The following is a 20,393-nucleotide window of genomic DNA, read 5'->3' as shown; positions in this document are numbered from 1 at the left end:
TGATAGCCAAATTCTGCACACATGAGGTCGGCCTCAACCGGGATCTTGGGTTCATGTCACACTATCTGTAACCTCCACGACTTACCTGGGCTTGCAAAATCTCACTAACTGTCCTGGCTGGAGACAATACACATCTCTTTAACCTGTGCTTGGCCCTCTCTCCACTCACATTGTCTGTACCTTTAAGACTTGATTATCTTAAAGACCCGCATTCCAACCATTATCTTGTAAATTGAGTTTGTGTCTTTATATGCCCTGTTTGTGAACACAAGTCCTCACTCACCTGATGAAGGAGCTTGAGTCTCTGAAAGCTCGTGCTGCCAAATAAACCTGTCAGACTTTAACCTGGTGTTGTGAGACTTCTTACTGTGCACACCCCAGTCCAACGCCGGCATCTCCACATCACCCCCTCCTTGTCTTCAGTGATTCCTGAAAGATCACCACCAATGCCTCCACAAGTTCCTCAGCTTTCTCTTTAGAACCCTCGGGTGCAATCCATCTGGTCCAGGTGATTTATCCACCTTCAGACCTTCCAGTTTCCCCAGAACGTTCTCCTTAGTGATGGCCACTACACTCACCTGTGTCCCCTGACTCTCCTGGAGCTCTGGCATCCCACTGGTGTCTTCCACCATGAAGACTGATGCAAAGTAACTATTTATTTGGAGATATCCTCTGCCATTGCTTTGTTTCCTATTAGTTCTCCAGTCTCATTTTCCAGTGGTCCAATGATTATTTTTGTCTATCTCTTGCCTTTTACATATTGAAAAAAACTGTTCCTATCTTCTTTTATATTACTAGCTAGCTTAAACTCATATTTCATCTTCTACTCCTTTATTGCTTTTTAGTTGTCCTCTGCTCACTTTTAAAGGCTTCCCAATCCTCTGGCTTCCCACTAATCCTTGCCACTTTGTATGCTTTTTCTTTTGCTTTTATGCTGTTCTTGACTTCCCTCATCAGCCGTGGATGCCTCGTCCACCCCTTAGCATGTTTCCTCCTCCTTGGGATGAATTTCTGTTGTGCCTCCCAAATAACCCCCAAAAACTCCTGCCATTGCTGTTCCACTGTCTTCCCTGCTCCGCTCCCTTTCCAATCAACTCTGGCCAGCTCCTCCCTCATGTCTTTGTAGTTACCTTTATTTAATTGTAATACCGTTACATCTGACTGCAGCTTCTCCCTTTTCAAACTGCAGGGTAAATTCTATCATATTGTGGTCACTGCTCCCTAAGGGTTCCTTCACCTTAAGTTCCCTAATCAAGTCTGCCTCATTATACAACACCAAATCCAGATTTGAACCCATGTGCCCAGATCATTGCCCTCGGCCACTGGTTAGTACTGTAGCAACTGCGCCTCCTCCTTTGAGATTGAGGAAAATTGTATTGTTTCCAAGAACCAGACTAGGAAAACAATGGTCGCGTGTCTTTAAAGGTGTAAAAAAGCTCGCTCTTTCCCCTCATTGGCAGAGGAAAAGCAGTCTTAATGTCAAGCCAAGTTTTAATGTTGGTCACATAATTCAGACTTCCAAACTGTGAAGCTACTTTGTACAAACATCTTGACATGTTTATACAGTAATTGTATGCTGATGCTTTTTGGCAAGGAAGTTTGCTTTCCAAATCCAAACATTATTAAGTAAAACCTTTTGTGCAGTGGGGCTCTTGAGCCGCTGAAATTTCTTGTCTGAAGATATTGCTTATACAATAATTTTAGCACAAAGGAGTTGTCAAGTTCTCTGGATTAACTATCCTTGATAGTTCAAATAGTTTATTGCATTTTCCATTTGTGTAAAACTGCCCCCCATCCCCCTCTCAGGGGAGAGGGCAAGAGTTGGTGTCTAGACTAAGGACGGGATTTTATGGCCTCACTCGTCCCGAAGCCGTAAAATCCTGCCCGAGGTCAACGGACCTTGCCATGCTCCACCACCTCGCCCGCTCCGATTCCCGTGGCGGGTAGGCCAGTGAGATTCCGGCCTTAAGGTGGACAAGGAGGTCTTGACATCTACTAGTATGATCAAATTATGGAATTACTTTGGAAGAGATAAATATCAGAAATGTTCTAAAGATTAAATTGAGGGATTGTGGTTTTTAGAAAAAATGCATTCAGGGTAAATTTGTCACTCCATTAACATCCATATTTAGATCTACACTGGACCTGAATTATCTATTATGGGAACTTATTGCTTATTATGGGAAATTATTGCTTGTACTGGCATTTGACTCTGTATCCATGATTAATTACACAGTTTGCTAGTTAAGGATTGAAAGAGTAATGTTGGCCAGATGCGTACAACATTAGCGATTAGACATTGCATATAGAAACATATGATCAGAAAAAATAGTGATTTAATCTTGGTTGGAAAGTTCCACGGATTGCTCTGGGTCAGCTTAACCAACAGACATCCGTTCACACAGAAATGTACATTCCAAGACATTTCAGGGATGTAAGGAAAAAAATAGGTGCTGAACAAACAAGACTATATTTGGAGTGAAAGTTGAAAATGTTAGACCTTGGGGTCAAATGGGGCAGGCACTAGGGTTGCGCATGGTCTGGTCCAGCCTTAGACACTAACCAGGGAGAGGATGGTGTGGTCGAATCATGTCAAAGGGAGCAGACTGCGTGAAAAGGATGAGGAGGGGCTGTTGGCACGGACAAAGCCACATAACTTGTCAAATGTGACTCTGAAGAGGGCTGTTTTGCTGCTATGGCAACTGCAGAAATCTGATTGGAGGTGTTCAAGAATGGAGCTATGGGCCTGGAAGACGGAGTTGAAAGGGAAGGTCATATTTGATAGTTGACCAATTTGTTGAAAATTCATGGAGGAAGCAACAGTGCAGGTTGGAATATTGTCTAAGATAATACATTTAGTTTTTTTTCAAAAGACCTTCAATAAAGTTACCGCATATTAGACTCACAACTGAGGTCAGGACTTTTGGAGTCAGCGGACAAGTATTAGAATGGATGTCAAGCGGAATACAGGCAGAAAATTGAACTCGCTGCCTACAAGGGTGGTGAAGAGGAGGTGATCAATGATCAGAAGGAGGTTGGGTGGGCACTTGAGTAAAATAACGTTACAAGGCGATGGGAATAGAGGAGGTGAATGAGACTGAGTGGATTGCTCAACAGAGTCTGCATTTACGCACGGTGGCCTCCTGTAAACGCTCCGCAACTCAGGTAGCATCCATGGATAGAGGAGCAACACAAACTTTTCAGGTTGATATTTCATCATGCACTCATTTGGGAAGAGGGCTCAAAACGTTAGATCAGAGAGGTGCGGTTTTACGGTCACAATTGTAGAGGAGGTAATTTGTGACTTTTGGTTTCAATGAAGTAGACATCTGGTGGAGAGATTCAAACTGAGTTTCTTGGGGCCGGGGAGGGTGAATGTGACACATTTCCATTTCTATGCCTCATTTGAAGGAAAATCAGATTTTTTTCAGTTCGTAGTGGGTGTCAGAATGCACCACAGAACTGTCCATAATTTCATACAGATTCAAATCTCCCCAAGCCTAAAACCGTCAGAGGATTAACGTTGGGAGGCTGAAGATTCTCTGCAGTAAACAGCACATTTCCTGTTGACGTACAGCATTTGGACAGACTTGAGGAAGCCTTCCCTCGGGTCTGGACTATTTTCTGCTGGGAACTAGAAAAATGTTTCATTTCTCAACAATTCCATCCTGAACTTTTAAGAAATCCGGAAGAGTAGTAAAACAGAAAGCATAATTTTTTAAAATGGTGAATGGACACAAGACCACAGGAAAACAAATTGGGAATGAACTGAGCAATGTGATGCGATATCCAGAATGTTTTACTGAACTTTCAACTTCTTTACATTCTTAAAAGGGCTATATCAAAGAATCCTACAGTGCAGAAGGAGGCCATTTGGCCCATTGAGTCTGTACCGACCACCACTCCACCCAGGTCCTATCCCCATAACCTCACATATTTACCCTGCTAATCCCCCTGACACTAAGGGGCGATTTGCCATGACTGTGCATTTCTAATGAAATTTTCTTGGAACTTGTGTTTTTACTGATTTTGGCCATCGTGGCTTTCAATGCCCAATCTTATTTAAATCCTGATCAGTAAGTTCAGCAAATGTTGTTCATGGTTGGCATTTAGTCATTCGTTTGGATTCAGTGGTGCAGATAAGACTAATTGAAGCAACTGATGAGGAGGAATTTCTTCAGCCAGAGAGTGGTGAATCTGTGGAACTCTTTGCCGCAGAAGGCTGTGGAGGCCAGGTCATTGAGTGTCTTTAAGACAGATATAGATAGGTTCTTGATTAATAAGGGGATCAGGGGTTATGGGAAAAAGGCAGGAGAATGGGGATGAGAAAAATATCAGCCATGATTGAATGGCGGAGCAGACTCGATGGGCCGAATTCTGCTCCTGTGTCTTATGGCCTAACTCTTAAAAATGTCGGAAATGTTCAGTAAATCTGTCGGGTGTCGAGCTGTTTAATGTTTGCGACATTCGGACTGTTCTGGTAAAGGTCTAATACTCAAAAAGTTAAGCTGTCTGCTTCTCAAATGCCGTTGGATTTGCTGTACATTTATTTCCAGCAGCTTTAAAGTAAAGTTTATTTATTAGTGTCACAAGTAGACTTGCATTAACACTACAATTAAGTTACTGTGAAAATCCCCTAGTCGCCACATTCCGACACCTGTTCGGGTACACCGAGGGAGAATTTAGGGTATGGCCAATGCACTTGACCAGCACGTCTTTCAGACTGTGGGAGGAAACCGGAGCACCCGGAGGAAACCCACGCAGACACGGGGAGAATGTGCAAACTCCACACAGACAGTGACCCAAGCCGGGAATCGAACCTGGGTCCCTGGCGCTGTGAGGCAGCAGTGCTAGGTGCTGTGAGGCAGCAGTGCTAACCACTGTGCCATCGTGCTGCAAGCTGTTTATATTTCTGGGAATGAGCAACTTTGCTGTCAAAGCTACAACATTGCAGTATTTTTTTCTTTAAAGTGCATAATGCACCCCGATTGTCCCCACTTAATCAGATGGTCTTGTTAAATGTTGCAGGTACAAAGGTGTTTGTAATTCCAAATGGGATGCTGAAGAGCAACCAGCAACTGGTTGAAATGATTGAGAAAATCAAGCCAGAAATCAGGACACTCATGGAAAAGTGCAACACGGTAAGTGACATCTTTTGCAACTCTATCCTTGAGTACTGTGCAATCAGTAAACTGTTCATGTCAAAATTTGATTATTGCATTATGCTGCATTTAAGTTCAAATGAAGATGAGCACAGCCCCCCATAAGGACCAATTTTCTGCAACTTTGAGATATCTGTTAGGGACCAGATCAGAAACTCCAAGGTATGTTATGAAGTTAGACTAAACTCCCAACTACTTTTGTTTTTGCCATCAGTGTCAGGATAAGGTGTTTCACTCCAGATGTGATTCTATTGTCACACTAGGAAGCTTTTAGCAAAACAAACTTTATCTAACAATACAGTTTAACTGTAACAAAAAGAATTAGTGTAACTTTTACCAATTGAAACACTTAAATATGACAAGATATAACTGCTAGCCTATCTCTAATAGTTCCAATTTCCAATTAGGTAGGCTTCTAGTTATCAAACCTCCAGAACACTTCTGTAGAGAGATACCTATTTTCCAGCAGATCGCAGACTTCAATCTCCACTGAGGAAGAGAGAAGAGCTACTGCTCCTTGCAAATCCAAGCAGAAACTGCCAGCTTCTTCCTCTGTAAGCCGAGCTCCTCCCATTAGCATATGATGCGCTCTTGTCAATCAACCTAATTAAACCCTACTCTGGAACCCCCAGGAATCAGCCCAAAAATAGACAAAACTGCATTAACTTGGATTAAAGCAACCCACCCCAATAACTAGAATCAATTATTCTTCTGCATTCTCAGCAGGTGGGCTGCCTGGAGCAGACCAAAGCGGCACCATTAAACAGAGTTGAATCTTAACATATCCTTCAAAAAAAATATGACACATATCTTTCCTAAAGGCACAATATCGTCACACATTCCCCCAGCTAAACACAGCCTCTACTCATCTATCTGTGGAGAAAAAAATATTCCCGATATCCAGAGTAAAATAGTCGTCCCTACTATTTTCTCAGTGGCACTGAGAGCATTGTAGAACTGGAAAAAATCGAGTTGGGCTTGAACCACACATGGTTCAGCTAATTTTTCAAGTATTTTGTAGAAGATTATTCTTCATAAATGTGGAGGAAACTGTCATTCTGAAGCAGGGGCGGCACAGTGTTTAGCACTGCTGCCTCACAGCGCTAGGGACCCGGGTTCAATTCCCGGCTTGGGTCACTATCTGTTTGCACGTTCTCACCGTGTCTGCGTGGGTTTCCTCCAGGTGCTCTGGTTTCCTCCCGCATTCTGAAAGACGTGCTGGTTGAGTGCATTGACCCGAACAGGTACTGGAGTGTGGCGACTAGGGGAATTTCACAGTAACTTCATTGCAGTGTTAATGTAAGCCTTACTTCTGACTAATAAATAAACTTTAAATAAACTTTGAAAGCCCTCTGGCATAAATCTGGAAACTAAGGCAAGGCTGATATAAACCCTGATACTAACATTAATTATGATAAAATTGCCGGTAGTGTCCAGCATGAGACGAGCCGAATATTCAAGCTGTTTTCACCAGTAGCGTCCGGCTGTCCATCAGAAATACCTATGGCATAACTTATCATTGTACATCTCTTAAAACATTGTTCTCTTGGATAAGATACTTAAAGGATGACTGATGCCAAGAAATTCCACCTCGGCAATGGAGGAGAGAAATGAAAGGGAACAAGTACACCGGCCCCATGGTAATTCCAGTGCCAGGGGCCCGCGTTCAATTCTAGCCTTGGGTCACTGCCTGTGTGGAGTCTGCACGTTCTCATCATGTCTGCGTGGGTTTCCTCCGAATGCTCCGGTTTCCTCCACAGTCAAAGGTGTGCAGGTTAAGTGGATTGGCCATGCTAAATTGCCCCTTAGTGTCCAAAGATGTGTAGGTTAGAGGGATTAGCGGGGTAAATACACGGAGTGATGGCGATAGGGTCTGGGTAAGATTCTCTATCGGAGAGTCAGTGCAGACTTGATGGGCTGAATAGCCTCCTATATTGTACGGATTATATGAAATAACAATATTACCAAAAGCCCTCCCAGATTTGTTGGCCCGCGCCCTTTACAGGGATACAGGTCGAGAATATCTAACACTGTGAAGGCAAATTAATGAGTTTAAAGTTCATTTATTAGTGTCACAAGTACGCTTACGTTAACTTTGCAATGAAGTTACTGTGAAAATCCTCTAGGCGCCACACTCCTGTTCGGGTACACTGAGGGAGAATTTAGCATGGACAATGCACTTGACCAGCACGTCTTTCAGACTGGGAGGAAACCGGAGCACCCGGAGGAAACCCACGCAGACACAGGGAGAATGTGCAGACTCCACACAGACAGTGACCCAAGCCGGGAATCGAACCCGGGTCCCTGGCACTGTGAGGCGGCAGTGCTAACCACTGTGTCACCATGCCGCCCTGTGAATGATGAGAGAGGTCGAAGTTCAGAGGAAAGGTCCAGTCCCTATGGATTGAAGCTGAGCAGTCTAAAGCTAAAGTGGGAAGGGAATGCCATTGTTCCCCCCCCCCCCTTCCCTACACGGTACCTCATGAAATGTTCATTGTATATGTTTGAACTTATTCCGAATATAATTCATGTTATATATTCAGTCACACAAATCTAAACTTTGCAGTTGCAATTTGAAGTGTGTATTTAAATAGCTGACAGTGTTCTCGATGAAAAGCAGCAACGTGAAGAAAAAACATTAATATTTAGAATATGTAAAAGGAAAAAAACAATCAATGCATTAAATTGGCTGCAAAAGCTAAACACGCATCCTAGTCCTGTCCACGCTATAGAAACCAAAAACTTGTTTATTGGCCAATACTCAGTAAGCAAAGCCAAGTGTACATGCTATTTTTCCTTTCTTCCCCTCCCATGTGAGGTTCTTGTAAGTTGGCAATAGAAATAATCATGACACCGGATGCAAGAGGTTTGCTTTATTTATGGCGTTTAGTGTCATCTGCATTTCCTGTAAGAACGGATTATGCAACTGTATAATATCAATTCTTTTGAACATGCCATAGGTTAAAATGTGGGTTCAGCTATTAATACCAAGGATAGAAGATGGCAACAACTTTGGTGTTTCTATTCAGGTAATACCTTTCTTCACGTTTAATATTTATTTGGGTTTATCCTATGTCCTCCATTTGTTATTTATTTTGGATTTTGGGATGATTTTTTTTTTCTCTGTGGATCAAGCTGAGAGTTGTCAGCTGGAATTGTGCCTTTCTGCTTCAGCCAGGCGTTAACATGGAGCTTTGACAACTCGTGCAGTGTGACTGGGGCTTGTTAAACTGTTCTGTATTTTTCTATCGCTGGAGCTAAACGTGCCACCTGCTGTATTCAGATTGCCATGCCAATTGTTGAATGCAGATAGCTTTGTTTTTATTTTAATTCATTCACTGAATTAAATGCTGGCTAGGCCAGCATTTATTGCCCATTCCTAATCGCCCTTGGGTGATGTGCTGCCTTCTTGAATCGCCACAGTCCATGTGGTGTAAGTGCACCCACAGTGCATGTTCGGGAGGGAGTTCCAGGATTTTGACCCAGAGACAGAAAAGGAATGGTAATGTTTTTTTCAAATCAGGATGGTAAATAGATGCAGGAGTAGGCCATTCAGTCCTTTGAGCCTGCTCCACCATTTATTTTGATCATGGCTGATTATTAAATTCATCAAATGGGGCGACACAGTAGCACAGTGGTTAGCACTGCTGCCTCGCAGCTCCAGGGACCTGGGTTCGATTCCCGGCTTGAGCCACTGTCTGTGCGGAGTTTGCACATTCTCCCGTGTCTGTGTGGGTTTCCTCCAGGTGTTACTGTTACATCCCACAGTCCAAAGATGTGCAGGTTGAGTGGATTGGCCATGCTGAATTGCCCCTTAGTGTCCCGGGATACGTAGGTTAAAGGGACTAGCGGGGTAAATATGTGGGGTTGCGGGGATAGGGCCTGGGGTGGGATTGTTGTCGGTGCAGACCCGATGGGCCGAATGGCCTCCTTCTGCACTGTAGGGATTCTATGCATGTTTCTGATATCCTGATCCCACCTTTCCACCCCCACCCCCACCCCTCGCCCCCCCCCCCCCATATCCTTTGATCCCTTTAGCCCCAAGAGCTATATCTATTAGAAACAAATGACTTGGGATTGGGTGGGTGCTTCCGGGTGCTTCCATTTCCTGGTCGCTTGTCCTTTTGATGATAACGGTTGTGGGTTGGGAAGGTGCTATCCAAGGACGTGTGGTGTGTTCTGTGGAATTGGATCTCTGTCGTCGAGAGCGTCCAGACTCGTCTTAAGCAAGAACTTTGCTGCTAGTAAGGGTGTGGCCACTTTCACCTCCACCTGGATTGCATTCAAACTCAGTGCAAAATCTGAAAAGACAGGCTGTCGTTAAAGGTGTCGTTTGGCTGTTCCCTCAGCATTCTCTGTCTTATCGTGCAAAGAAAATGCGTGATTCCAAGCATAGTTTACTGTGCGTGTGTGCGTGTGTGCGTGTGTGCGTGTGTGCGTGTGTGCGTGCGTGCGTGCGTGCGTGCGTGCGTGATTTATACACTATTTATATAGTGTTTAAATGTACATACACATATGTATTACATTTTTAAAAGCGCTGTTCCATTTCTGCTATTCATAAGTACTGTGCCTCCTTGGTTTATCATGATTTTGTTTTTCGCATTTCATTTATTTTCTTTAAAAACCAAGCATTGTAAAGGTTCCAAAACAAGTGGTCCCCTCGAGCCATGAGAAAAACTGTGTAAAATTTCTTAGCTGTTTAAATCGACACAACAAACCCGCCTTGTTACATCCTGGCAACAGTGGGTCTATTGGGTGATGTGTCTGGATCAGTTTCTGTCTGACTACCAGTCATTTTAAGTCCGAATTGCTGACTTTTCCTGCTCTTTGATGGCGGTCTTGGCATTGAAAGTTAAATGTAATGATGGCCATGGCTCAAGTCCAATGTGGCAATTCTCACTTAAACTGCTGAGAATATCATTTCCCTCATTGCCTTTCTTTGAAACCCATGCGTTCAGAGAAGTGTTACTTGAGTTGGAAGCACTTTGCTCTTCCACCAGCGCTGACCGACCCCATATTTGGATAGCCTGTCAACTGGTATGCCTAAATAATTGTATTGAAGTTTAAAGGCGCAATAGACAGAATTGTGGTTTAAGTTCAGTTTGTAATGGAGATTTTTTTTAAGTAAATCAAGGGTGACTATACCTTTAATGCAATATTAAATAATCTGAACAATTTTGGCAAGCCAAGTCTAACTTATTTGCCACACCTTGCAGCCAACTTCTTGTAGGGTTTGAGCATCTCTTTATTTCCCCTTTTTCATACAATTAAAGGAAGAAACTGTTGCAGAACTTCGAACAGTTGAAAGTGAAGCTGCTTCATACTTGGATCAGATCTCTCGGTAAGTACAGATTTTAATGTACAAATCAAAATCTAGATTTATCCATTAGTATGTTTTAGGTAGAACTTTATAGAGCACAAACTGCAATTAAAATATATTCTCTTTTAACTTTATGTTTTTAAACTTGAGAACAATGAGTTATGTTGAATACGTAGAGTACAATTAGTATAATCTTTTGTGCTTTCATTACATTAAAAATGCTTAACTTTCTGGTTTTACACCAACAAAACCTAAATTAAAGCAAATTTTATATTTGTGGCTTTCCAGATATTATATTACAAGAGCAAAACTGGTATCCAAAGTAGCTAAATATCCTCATGTGGTAAGTGGAAATAAAATTATACTTTGATGTGAAAGTATTGTTGTCACCAATGCTAACAGTATTAGGTCTGCATTGAAGTCCAAGTGAGCTGGCTCCTGTTTCCAAGCCCTACACAATTACAAATAGTTATCGCACTTTTCTTGACTTTATTCAGAACTCTTTTGATCTCATACAGTGTTAGGTCTGCAGTGAAGTCCTAGTTAGCTCATTAGCTGGCTCCCAATTCCAAACCCTACAAAATTACAAATAGTTAATCAAACCTTTCTCTACTCTATTCAGAACACTTTTGATCTCCTACACAATGGCTAATGAGAGCTATGGGTACATGTTATCCTAACATTGCTACTGAAATTAAACTGTGATCTGTGTATAAGCTGCCCCAGCTTTTCCTCACCACCACTTATCTGAACTAACTCTCTCTAAATTGTCAGACTGTTTATCTGACATCCAAAAATGAATCTGACCAAATATTGGGAAGACTGAAATCTTCACTCCTGCCACAAACCTCGCAGCTCATCACCATTCCGTTCCTTTCTCTGGCAATTGGTTGAGGCTAAACCATACTTCTCAACCACTTGAGATGTATTTTGACCCACAGGTGAGCTTTTGAGCATATTCCTGCCGTCGTTCAGATTGCCTCTCAACACCTTGATAACTTCGACCATCTCCACCCTGATTTTTAATCACTCACTGTGTGGAGTTTGCACGTTCTCCCCGTGTCTGCATGGGCTTCCTCCCGGGTGCTCCGGTTTCCTCTCCAAGATGTGTAGGTTAGGTTGATTGGCCATGCATATTTGCCTCTTAGTGTCGGGGGATGAACGGGGTAAACGCATAGGGTTATGGGGTTAGGGCCTGAGTGGGTTTGTTGTCGGTGCAGGCTCAATGAGCCGAATGACCTCCTTCTGCACTGTAGGGATTCTATGAAACTTTGAAATCTAATCCATGCTTTGAGAGATGCTGACATTAACTGTAAAACTGAATTATTTTAAAAATAAAATGTTCAGCTCTGCCAGGATGGCAAAATACATGACAAACATTGCCAGCGGGTATTTTTTCCTATTTACATTCACCGCTAACTCAGTGAATTGCCGCCGCTGTTCTGGTTCAGGTCAGAAACTCCAAAGCGTTTTATGAAGCCCACATGATCATAAATTTTGCATCTTGAATTTGGCTCGGATAAGCATGATATGTTTCACTTTAGGTATGATTCAAATGACCCACTCGGGAGCTTTTATCAAACAATGTTTATTTAAGGATATAGTTAACACGTCTAGTAAGAATATTAGCAATCATTTTTATCAATTGCAAACAAAACAACCATGATAATGTACAGCCCTCAACAAATATGTCTAAGACGTTCCAATCAAACAAAAACCTTCCATCGACAAAACCCTTTAAACAGGTTCAACACAGCAAAGACTAATGCTCACGTGATACTGGAACCGAGCCCTTTGGTTGGAGAATTGAAAATTCTCAGTCTTGTAAGTTCTAGCAGTTCTTTTGATACATCCCAGAACAGTTTGAAGTCAGAACAGCTTCCCACAACACGAGGGAGACTCTAGGCAAGCCACAACAGCAGATTCTTTCCTTATGGAAGGCAAGATGCATTGCTTTCAGCTAACCAGCATAATCAAAACCAGGGAGAGAAAAAGACTTCTTTTCAGCTTGATGCCCCTTCTAAAACTAAACTAGACAGCAGCTGAAAACTGAAGAGCTCCTGTCACCTGACCTGCCAACCAGTTTTCCTCCTAACAATGCAGAGTCGTAAAAGATCCCAAAATAAAAATAAACAAACCCCATTTAAGTAGCAATAAAAAGACTCCTAGAGACAGCCCGGTGCCACAATGAAAAAACACAAGCTCTGAGAGCTGCAGCGATCATGATTTTTAAAAAACCTTTGTTAAATGTACACTAACGTCAGACCACATATATTACTGAACTGCATGTAATATGTTACTTTGCTTGTGTTAAAGGCTAGTATTTTTTTTTCCTGTAATGACACTTCTGAACTTCTCCCAACAACACATACTGACACAGTTTTCTTTTGTGGAAATTTGGCAATTCCTTTGGCTTCTACTCGCTCTGATAATCATTAACTCCGGCTGGATCTAGCTTCTTTGTCAGATGCCTGCCCAAACCTCTTCCAAGTCTTCACTCCCTTCATGAATGTAAATAGTGAGTGTTGCTGAGGGAGGGAAACATCGCTGTGTAGCAGATTCTGTTCAAGTCCGCCAAGCCCACTTTATGATCAGGAGATTGTGGTTGACTTTCCCTCTGTAGCCTCCGAATGCTGAAAGTCAGTTGAGTTGTCACTGTTGCCAAGCCTGCTGAGATCAGCTAATTCAAGATCTTAAAAATGGTGGGTAGCTTTAGCTGCTGAACGCTTGAGAACATTTGCAGCACTGTTTGAAAATGAAGCTGGAGCAATAATTTATCTGTTTGGATTTTAGGAAGATTACCGTCGCACAGTGTCTGAAATTGATGAAAAGGAATATATCAGTCTTCGATTAATTGTTTCTGAACTGAGAAATCAATATGTAAGTATAAATTCAGTACAGGTGAACAATGATCTAATCAAAACTGTTTTGGCATGATGATAGTCTCTTGTTTTTTTCACTTACCCGTCCACTTTTTAATTTTTAAAAAAATGTCCACTTTTTAATAAAAAATTACTCCAGCAAGAAAAAGACTGCTGCTACATGCCAACTTTTCCTGGGCTTCCTTTGGGGACATGACCTCATGTTGCTGGGTACCCTCCTTTCATAATGGAGGGTGTGAATGTGCCCTGTGGATAAATGCAGGTGTACATCGGTGTTCCGGTCTTTCCGTGGTGCAGTATGGTCACTGAAACCCATGTATGTTAGCTTTGATTGTGATATTGGTTAAAGCACTCTGAATGCCTACTTCTGGAACCTGGCTTTATCGACTTTTCAAATACATTGCTAACGCTAATATCCCGTCTTTTCAAGTTGTAAAGCTACGTGGATCTTAATGGTCCAATGATATGGCTGTTAGTTTGCTTCGCAACCTGGGTCTGAATTTAATCCAGGTTGACCGACTGGATAAAGATTCCTCTGCTGATCAAGAGCTGAAGTGAAATGGGTAGTTTTTAGTCCAGTTCCTAAAAGTGATCAATCCACTAAGGTTGAACTTAAGTTCTAAGGACGCCTGGTATGGGACATCGTGAATTCTTTCTGGCTCCCAAAAACTTTTGTGGAAAGTCATTGTTGAAGACAGTATAAAATAAGTTCCACATTAGATCCACGACTGGCAGCAGTCAGTAACGGTTAAGTGCAAAGTGAAAGCTACTTTTTAAAATCACTGCCTATTGTCTCATGGCCGACTCGTGCTCCGCCTGAGAGAGACGAACTGGTCGAGAGAGGTGAACTGGCAGCACGGTAGCACAGTGGTTAGCACTGCTGCTTTACAACTCCAGGGACCTGGGTTTGATTCCCGGCTTGGGTCACTGTCTGTGTGGAGTTTGCACATTCTCCCCGTGTCTGCGTGGGTTTCCTCCGGGTGCTCCGGTTTCCTCCCACAGTCCAAAGATGTGCGGGTTAGGTTGATTGGCCATGCTAAAATTGCCCTTTAGTGTCCTGAGATGCGTAGGTTAGCGGGTAAATATGTAGGGATATGGGGGTAGGGCCTGGGTGGGATTGTGGTCGGTGCAGACTCGATGGGCCAAATGGCTTCTTTCTGCACTGTAAGGTTTCTATGGTTTTGGGATTAAGGTGGCTTCAAAATCACGCACCTACTAATTAAAATTATGCCTTTGTCTTAAAAGTTAATGTTTCGGTTTGATGCGCTCTTGTCATTCTGACGAAACATTCTTCTGCTTTGATCTAAAACATTAACTCGGTTCCTCCCTCTGCGGATGCTGCTCAAACCTATTGGGGATTTCTAGTATCTGAGCCATTTTGCTTCTGTATTCGTGTCAATATAATTTGGTTTTGAAATTTTCGTGGAGTTCAAAAAGTGAGGGAAGAGATGGACAGATCACTTTGCCGTCTGCTTCTAAAGTGCACAAGTTGATGCTTTTTTTATTGTCCTGTTGCAAACTAAACATCATGAAAATTCAGAACCAAGGACATAGTTTACCCTCTGTAAGGCAGTAACTGAAATTGACATTTCATTAATTGACTTTATCTAATCGTTGTGTTCACCGGTGACTCCTGGTGAGTTAAACCTGCCGGGATTCTTCCCAATGAGTTTCACAACAATCCATGGGTGGCACAGTGGTTAGTACTGCTGCCTCACAGCGCCAGGGACCCGGGTTCAATTCCGGCCTTGGGTGACTGTCTGTGTGGAGTTTGCATGTTCTCCCCGTGTCTGCGTGGGTTTCCTCCGGGTGCTCCGCTTTCCTTCCACAGCCCAAAGATATGCGGGTTAGGTTGACTGGCCACGCTAAATTGACCTTTGTGTGTGGGGGATTAGTAGAGTAAATGTGTGCTGTTACAGAAATGCGGCCTGGTTGGGATTGTGGTCAGTACAGGTGCGATGGGCCGAATGGCGGCCTCCTGTACTGTAGGGATTCTACGATCCTAACCATTACCCTAGTCAATAAGGTGGCCTTGACCGGTGAAGAAATAGGGCATTTACTAGTTCTACGTTCATGTGCAATATGATTTCAATTGGTTAAACTCCAGCAAGTTACACCACTATCCTAAGCCATCAGTAACTCCTAAGACATGAATTACCAGGTTGTGCTGAAGGCGTCTGGATCTGGATAAATGGGACGGAATGTGCAGACCCCGGATTGGACAAACAAACCACCTGTAGAGATTTCTCTGTCTCGGTTTAGGGACTCCTAAAAATGATTTCCACTGTATTCCAACTGGCTGGAAAGCTAGTAAATCCAAACTATGAAGTACGTGATGTAGAAATTAATTTCGAGCAGTGGCATAAGAGGATAATTTCCCCTTTTCTTCGTGCTTTGCTACTTTTCTTTAGGCTCACGTCCAACCCTTGTTGCCCCCCTGATGCCTTGCCTTTATATTTTGGCTTGTTGTCTTCCTATCTCCTGGGCCTTTTCCTTTTTTTATATATATTACTACTCCTGCTAGTTTTTTTCTTGTGCGGGATGGTGAATGGGAGGTGCCCTTGTGTGGTGGGGGGGAAGCGGGGGTTGTGGGGGGGGAGGAAAACAGGGTGATGGTCTGGTTCTGCCGTATTTGAGGTGGCTGGGGTGTCAGATTAGCCACCCGTTTTGTGCCACTGCCCGAGATAAATTTCTACCTTTTTTGCCTTTTCTCTTCATTCCACCCCCATCTCATTCTTTCCAAAATATTATTTCAAACTTGTCTCTGTCAGACTGAAAACAAGAAATACTGGAAAAACTCAGCAGGTGTAAAAGCGTCTGAGGAGAGTGAAGCAACGTTAATGTTTCAAAAACAAAGTGCTGGAGAAACCCGGCAAGTCTGGCGGCATCTTGTGGAGAGAGAATAGAGCCAACGTTTCGAGTCGGGGTGACCCTTCGTCAGATCCCTGAGCTCTGACGAAGGATCACCCAGATGTGAAACGTTGGCTCTATATTCTCTCCACAGATGCTGTCAGACCTGCTGAGTTTCTCCAGCACTTTCTGTTTTTGTTTCAGATTCCAACATCCACAGTATTTTGCCTTCGCCTTAACGTTAATGTTTTGGTTTGATGACCTCTCGTCGTTCTAACAAACATTCTGCTGCTTCATTGACCAAAAACAATAACTCAGTTTCTCCCTCTGCAGATGCTGCACAAACCTAATGGGGATTTTTAGTATCTGGGCATTTTGTATTCATGTCAATAAGTTAATTTTGAAATTTTGTGGAGTGCATGAAGTGAGGGAAGAGATGGACAGATAATCTCATCTTCTGCTCCTAAAGCAAATGAATTGATGCCTTTTTATTATCTTGTTGCATCATGAATATTTGTTGATACCGTTCAGTTTGAGAGTAGCCTTGCTCAGCTGGGTGCTGAGAAACTGAAATGTCATGGATACTATAGAGGTGTTTCTGACCTGATCAAATCTGCTGGGCTCTGCTCCGAAAGCTTATGGTATTTGCTACCAAATAAACCTGTTGGACTTTAACCTGGTGTTGTGAGACTTCTTACTGTGCTCACCCCAGTCCAACACCGGCATCTCCACATCACACGGTGTCAAATTGCACAGAGCTGGAGTTCGACACTTTTTTGCTGCAGAAGTGTACTCCTAAAGTTCCCTTACGTCATGCTCTTGAGTCTTAGAACTTATGTAGTCATCTATTCTTCAGGGTTTTTTTTAAAAAACCTTAATATAAAAAGATTCATCAAATAAAGTTTTGGCTGATTTGTTGTCCAAAATGAGATGATGCAAAGCAACTTTCAGTGCATGGCTCGGAAGAGAAAATGTGGCAAGAAGTCCCCGTCTCCAAAAATGTGAGCCACTTGCAGTTTGTAGTGTCTGCAGCTTTGTTTAGTTGATTGAACCAAAGAGCACTTCGCTGGTAAGTCACATCTTTGGACAATGCAGATTTCTAGATGGGAAAAATAGAATTTCCTGATCACTAAGTGTCTCAATTGCTATATCATCAAATTATTGGAGTACAGTTGTAATTTCTCCATGCGAGTGAATTCCTGTACCCAATGCATTGTACCCAACAGATGCCAAGTGGGGCAAAGCAGCATGATTGTTGATCCAAACTGTTCTTGCTCATATGATCAAACCTGTCAGGCAGAGACCTGAGCCTATATACAATGGAGCACAAAAGAAATGACTTCTTAGTTGAGCTTGCTTTTCTTTTTCCAGTAACCTGGCTCAGCAATAAGTTGTCTTTTTGTATTTTGGCCAAATGGCAACGCTGTTTTATTCTGCCACGATTAAATGTCTTACTCTAAAACTCCGAAGAAGACTCCTGCTACATCTGTGTGAATTGCTCAACTTCTCGAACTGGCTGTCTTTTTGGCATCATCAAGACAGCCAAGTTGTGTTTCCATTTATTTCCATATAAAGTCAGCTAAGTTGTAAATCTCAACCTCCATGTTTTTTTTTGATGGCCTGATAGACTTCCACCCAAGCGGTCTAGTTTGATTCGAATCCAGGTTCCATAGATGCAAAGCTACTGATTTACTAGTCTCACTGTTAACCAAGAAAAATAACACTGTCAATTTTAAAGTATCACAATTTTGTTTCCCTCCCCACCCCCCCCCCAACAGGTAACATTACATGATATGATCATCAAAAACATTGAGAAAATCAAACGACCCAGGAACAGCAACACAGATGCACTGTACTAAGGTGCATGTTTCGTGAATTGGAATCCGACCTTTGTAATCCCAAATATAAGACCGTGATTGCCTTGGCTTTGTTACGTGAGATTGGTCTTGTTGAGATGGAAAGAATGGATTGAAGAAATGAAGCGCAGAGTTTGTTGCATTTTAGTGAAATAGCTGAAAAGGGATTTCCATTCATCTTATATTTTTGTGATGTATAGAGGTTTTTAATCCTCAGGAATTCTTTTTCATTTTGCTTGACAAATCTCTTTGTAATGTACAGTGTTAGTGATCTTAGCAAAGAATTCTGTTTAGAAGCACGTGTTATTTCAAAACATGGTAGCCTTTCTGTTTCTTTCATGTCCTTCCCTCATTAAAAAAAACTTGCAGTTCACGAAAGATGATGTATAAAATATCCTGTAAATGATTAGTCATGTACTACTTGTGCATACAGAAAAATGTCCACAGAACACCAGCCCAATGTCTGCAGGCTGCTAATGGTGGAAAGGAACACCAATTGCAGCATATTTTATGGTACATTTACTGGCTGTCCCCTGATCACCTGTGAACATTTTTTTTAAAAAGTGAAATATTTGACAATGTTCTTTTGAAATAAAAAGTTGTGCTGTATGCTTAGTGTGAACCTCCATAGTGGGGATAAATGAAGTTACAAATCCTACGTAAATTACGTATTGCTATGATTTTTCTAAATACCCTAAATTAGGATACTGAGCAGTAGTTTCTCCAGTTTAACTTTTTCAGCTTCCTTTTTCTTGTGAAGTCGCTTGCAATTTTTAAACTCCATCTCTGCACTTTGCCAAGTACTGTCCCCATTCACTTGCAAGGGTTGAGAATGTTGTGCTCATTAGTTGATAACTCGCGGGGACGGATGCAAATCAAAATTTACTGGTGAGCCCAACTTTCACGCCGTGACTATTACAAAACTATATAAAACCTAATAAAACATTCCTCCTAGTTGATGTGTGTTGGGATCTCTGTCTGATGGTGTGCGTGGTAACTTCGTGTTTAGTAATCTGATTACCCTGCACAACACACAGTTACAGGAGCATTGCGCTGAGGACTACGGAACAAAACGGTTTATTGAAGATTGAGGTTACGGTGTTATTGTACAAGCTAGTCTGATGGGTTTCAAAGTTTATTAGTGTCACAGATAGGCTTACATTAACACTGCAATGTAGTTACTGTGAAAATCCCCTAGTCGCCACACTCCGGTGCCTGTTCGGGTACACTGAGGGAGAATTTAGCATGGACAATGCACCTAACCAGCACATCTTTCGGACTATGGGAGGAAACCGGAGCACCCGGAGGAAACCCACACAGACACGGGGAGAATGTGCAAACTCCACACAGACATTGATCCAAGCTGGGAATTGAACACGTTTTATACAATTAATTGGCATTAAATTAAAACAGATTATTTTTTAACTGAAGACTATTGTTCTACTCATTAGATTTGTCTTTTAAACTCTTTGATTTGCTTTATTCACTTGTCTTGTTTTCTTATTGTTTACCACCCTGTTTGTGCCAGTGTTTGCTGAAAATCTGGGTAACTAAAACCAACTTGAAGTACTGAAATATAACGGTAGCTCAAAAACACAAATCTTTTGTTATTAACTATGCATTCTGCTGAAATCATTAGCCTGCAGCAAAGAAAAAAAACTTTTTAAATGGTGATGATGTGACTTGCACATGCTCAGCGGAGAACGTGGGCCTAAGCTTCTCAAAAAAGAAAGCTGCGTGAATGGGACTTCTCTCTGCCAGGACCACACTGACTGTTAACCCTGTTACTTACTATCTGTCACAAGATGGTTGACTGCTTCAAGCTTGAGCAAGAAGGGTTGATAGGAAGTGGTCTCTTGCAGCTGGTTTTGTTTTTAACAAAGCCAGCTTTGTTCTTGAAACGATTTGTCTGATGAAGCCGTGTGGCGCCCTAGGGGTCCGAGTGCTGATCTGATGACCCTGGCTGCAAACTTTTTAATAGACCTTTGCAGTACTGCCTTTTTTTTAAAGCCAACAGTATGTCCATAAATTAAATTCTTCCCGTGTGTATTTTGCAGCTGTACATGTTTGTTTTTATTTTTAAGATTAATTTACAGGATGTGGGCGTCACACGCGAGGGCCTTGCTTATTGCCCACCCCAAATTGCCCTTGAGAAGGTGGTGATGAGCTGCTTTTTTGAGCCACTGCAGTCCCTGTCAACCCAGCGATCTCTGGTTTCACTCTGAGCCTGAATGTTGATTTCTGCCTCTCTTATAACAGGCGTTCTGTGTCACTGTTGAATTCTTCCGTTCTCCAGCTTCACTTGGCTGACTTATAATGCTAC

General features: G+C 42.3%; 1 protein-coding gene across 1 annotated transcript in view; it reads left to right on the top strand.

Moving 5' to 3' along the window:
• Nucleotides 1–18,680, top strand: part of psme3 (proteasome activator subunit 3) — a 39,453-nt gene extending 20,773 nt beyond the window's left edge. Inside the window, exons 6-11 of the mRNA XM_078223999.1 lie at nucleotides 5,029–5,141; nucleotides 8,123–8,191; nucleotides 10,436–10,503; nucleotides 10,771–10,825; nucleotides 13,276–13,362; nucleotides 17,993–18,680. Coding sequence (XP_078080125.1) covers nucleotides 5,029–5,141; nucleotides 8,123–8,191; nucleotides 10,436–10,503; nucleotides 10,771–10,825; nucleotides 13,276–13,362; nucleotides 17,993–18,073 — 473 coding nt within the window. The 3' untranslated portion in view covers nucleotides 18,074–18,680. The remainder of the gene's footprint in view (nucleotides 1–5,028; nucleotides 5,142–8,122; nucleotides 8,192–10,435; nucleotides 10,504–10,770; nucleotides 10,826–13,275; nucleotides 13,363–17,992) is intronic.
• The last annotated feature ends 1,713 nt before the right edge of the window (nucleotides 18,681–20,393 follow it).

Source organism: Mustelus asterias, chromosome 11, assembly GCF_964213995.1.
Source record: "Mustelus asterias chromosome 11, sMusAst1.hap1.1, whole genome shotgun sequence".
Classification (NCBI taxonomy): Eukaryota; Metazoa; Chordata; class Chondrichthyes; order Carcharhiniformes; family Triakidae; genus Mustelus; species Mustelus asterias.
Note: the sequence above shows the minus strand (reverse complement) of the source record. Positions and strands in the feature narration are given on the sequence as shown.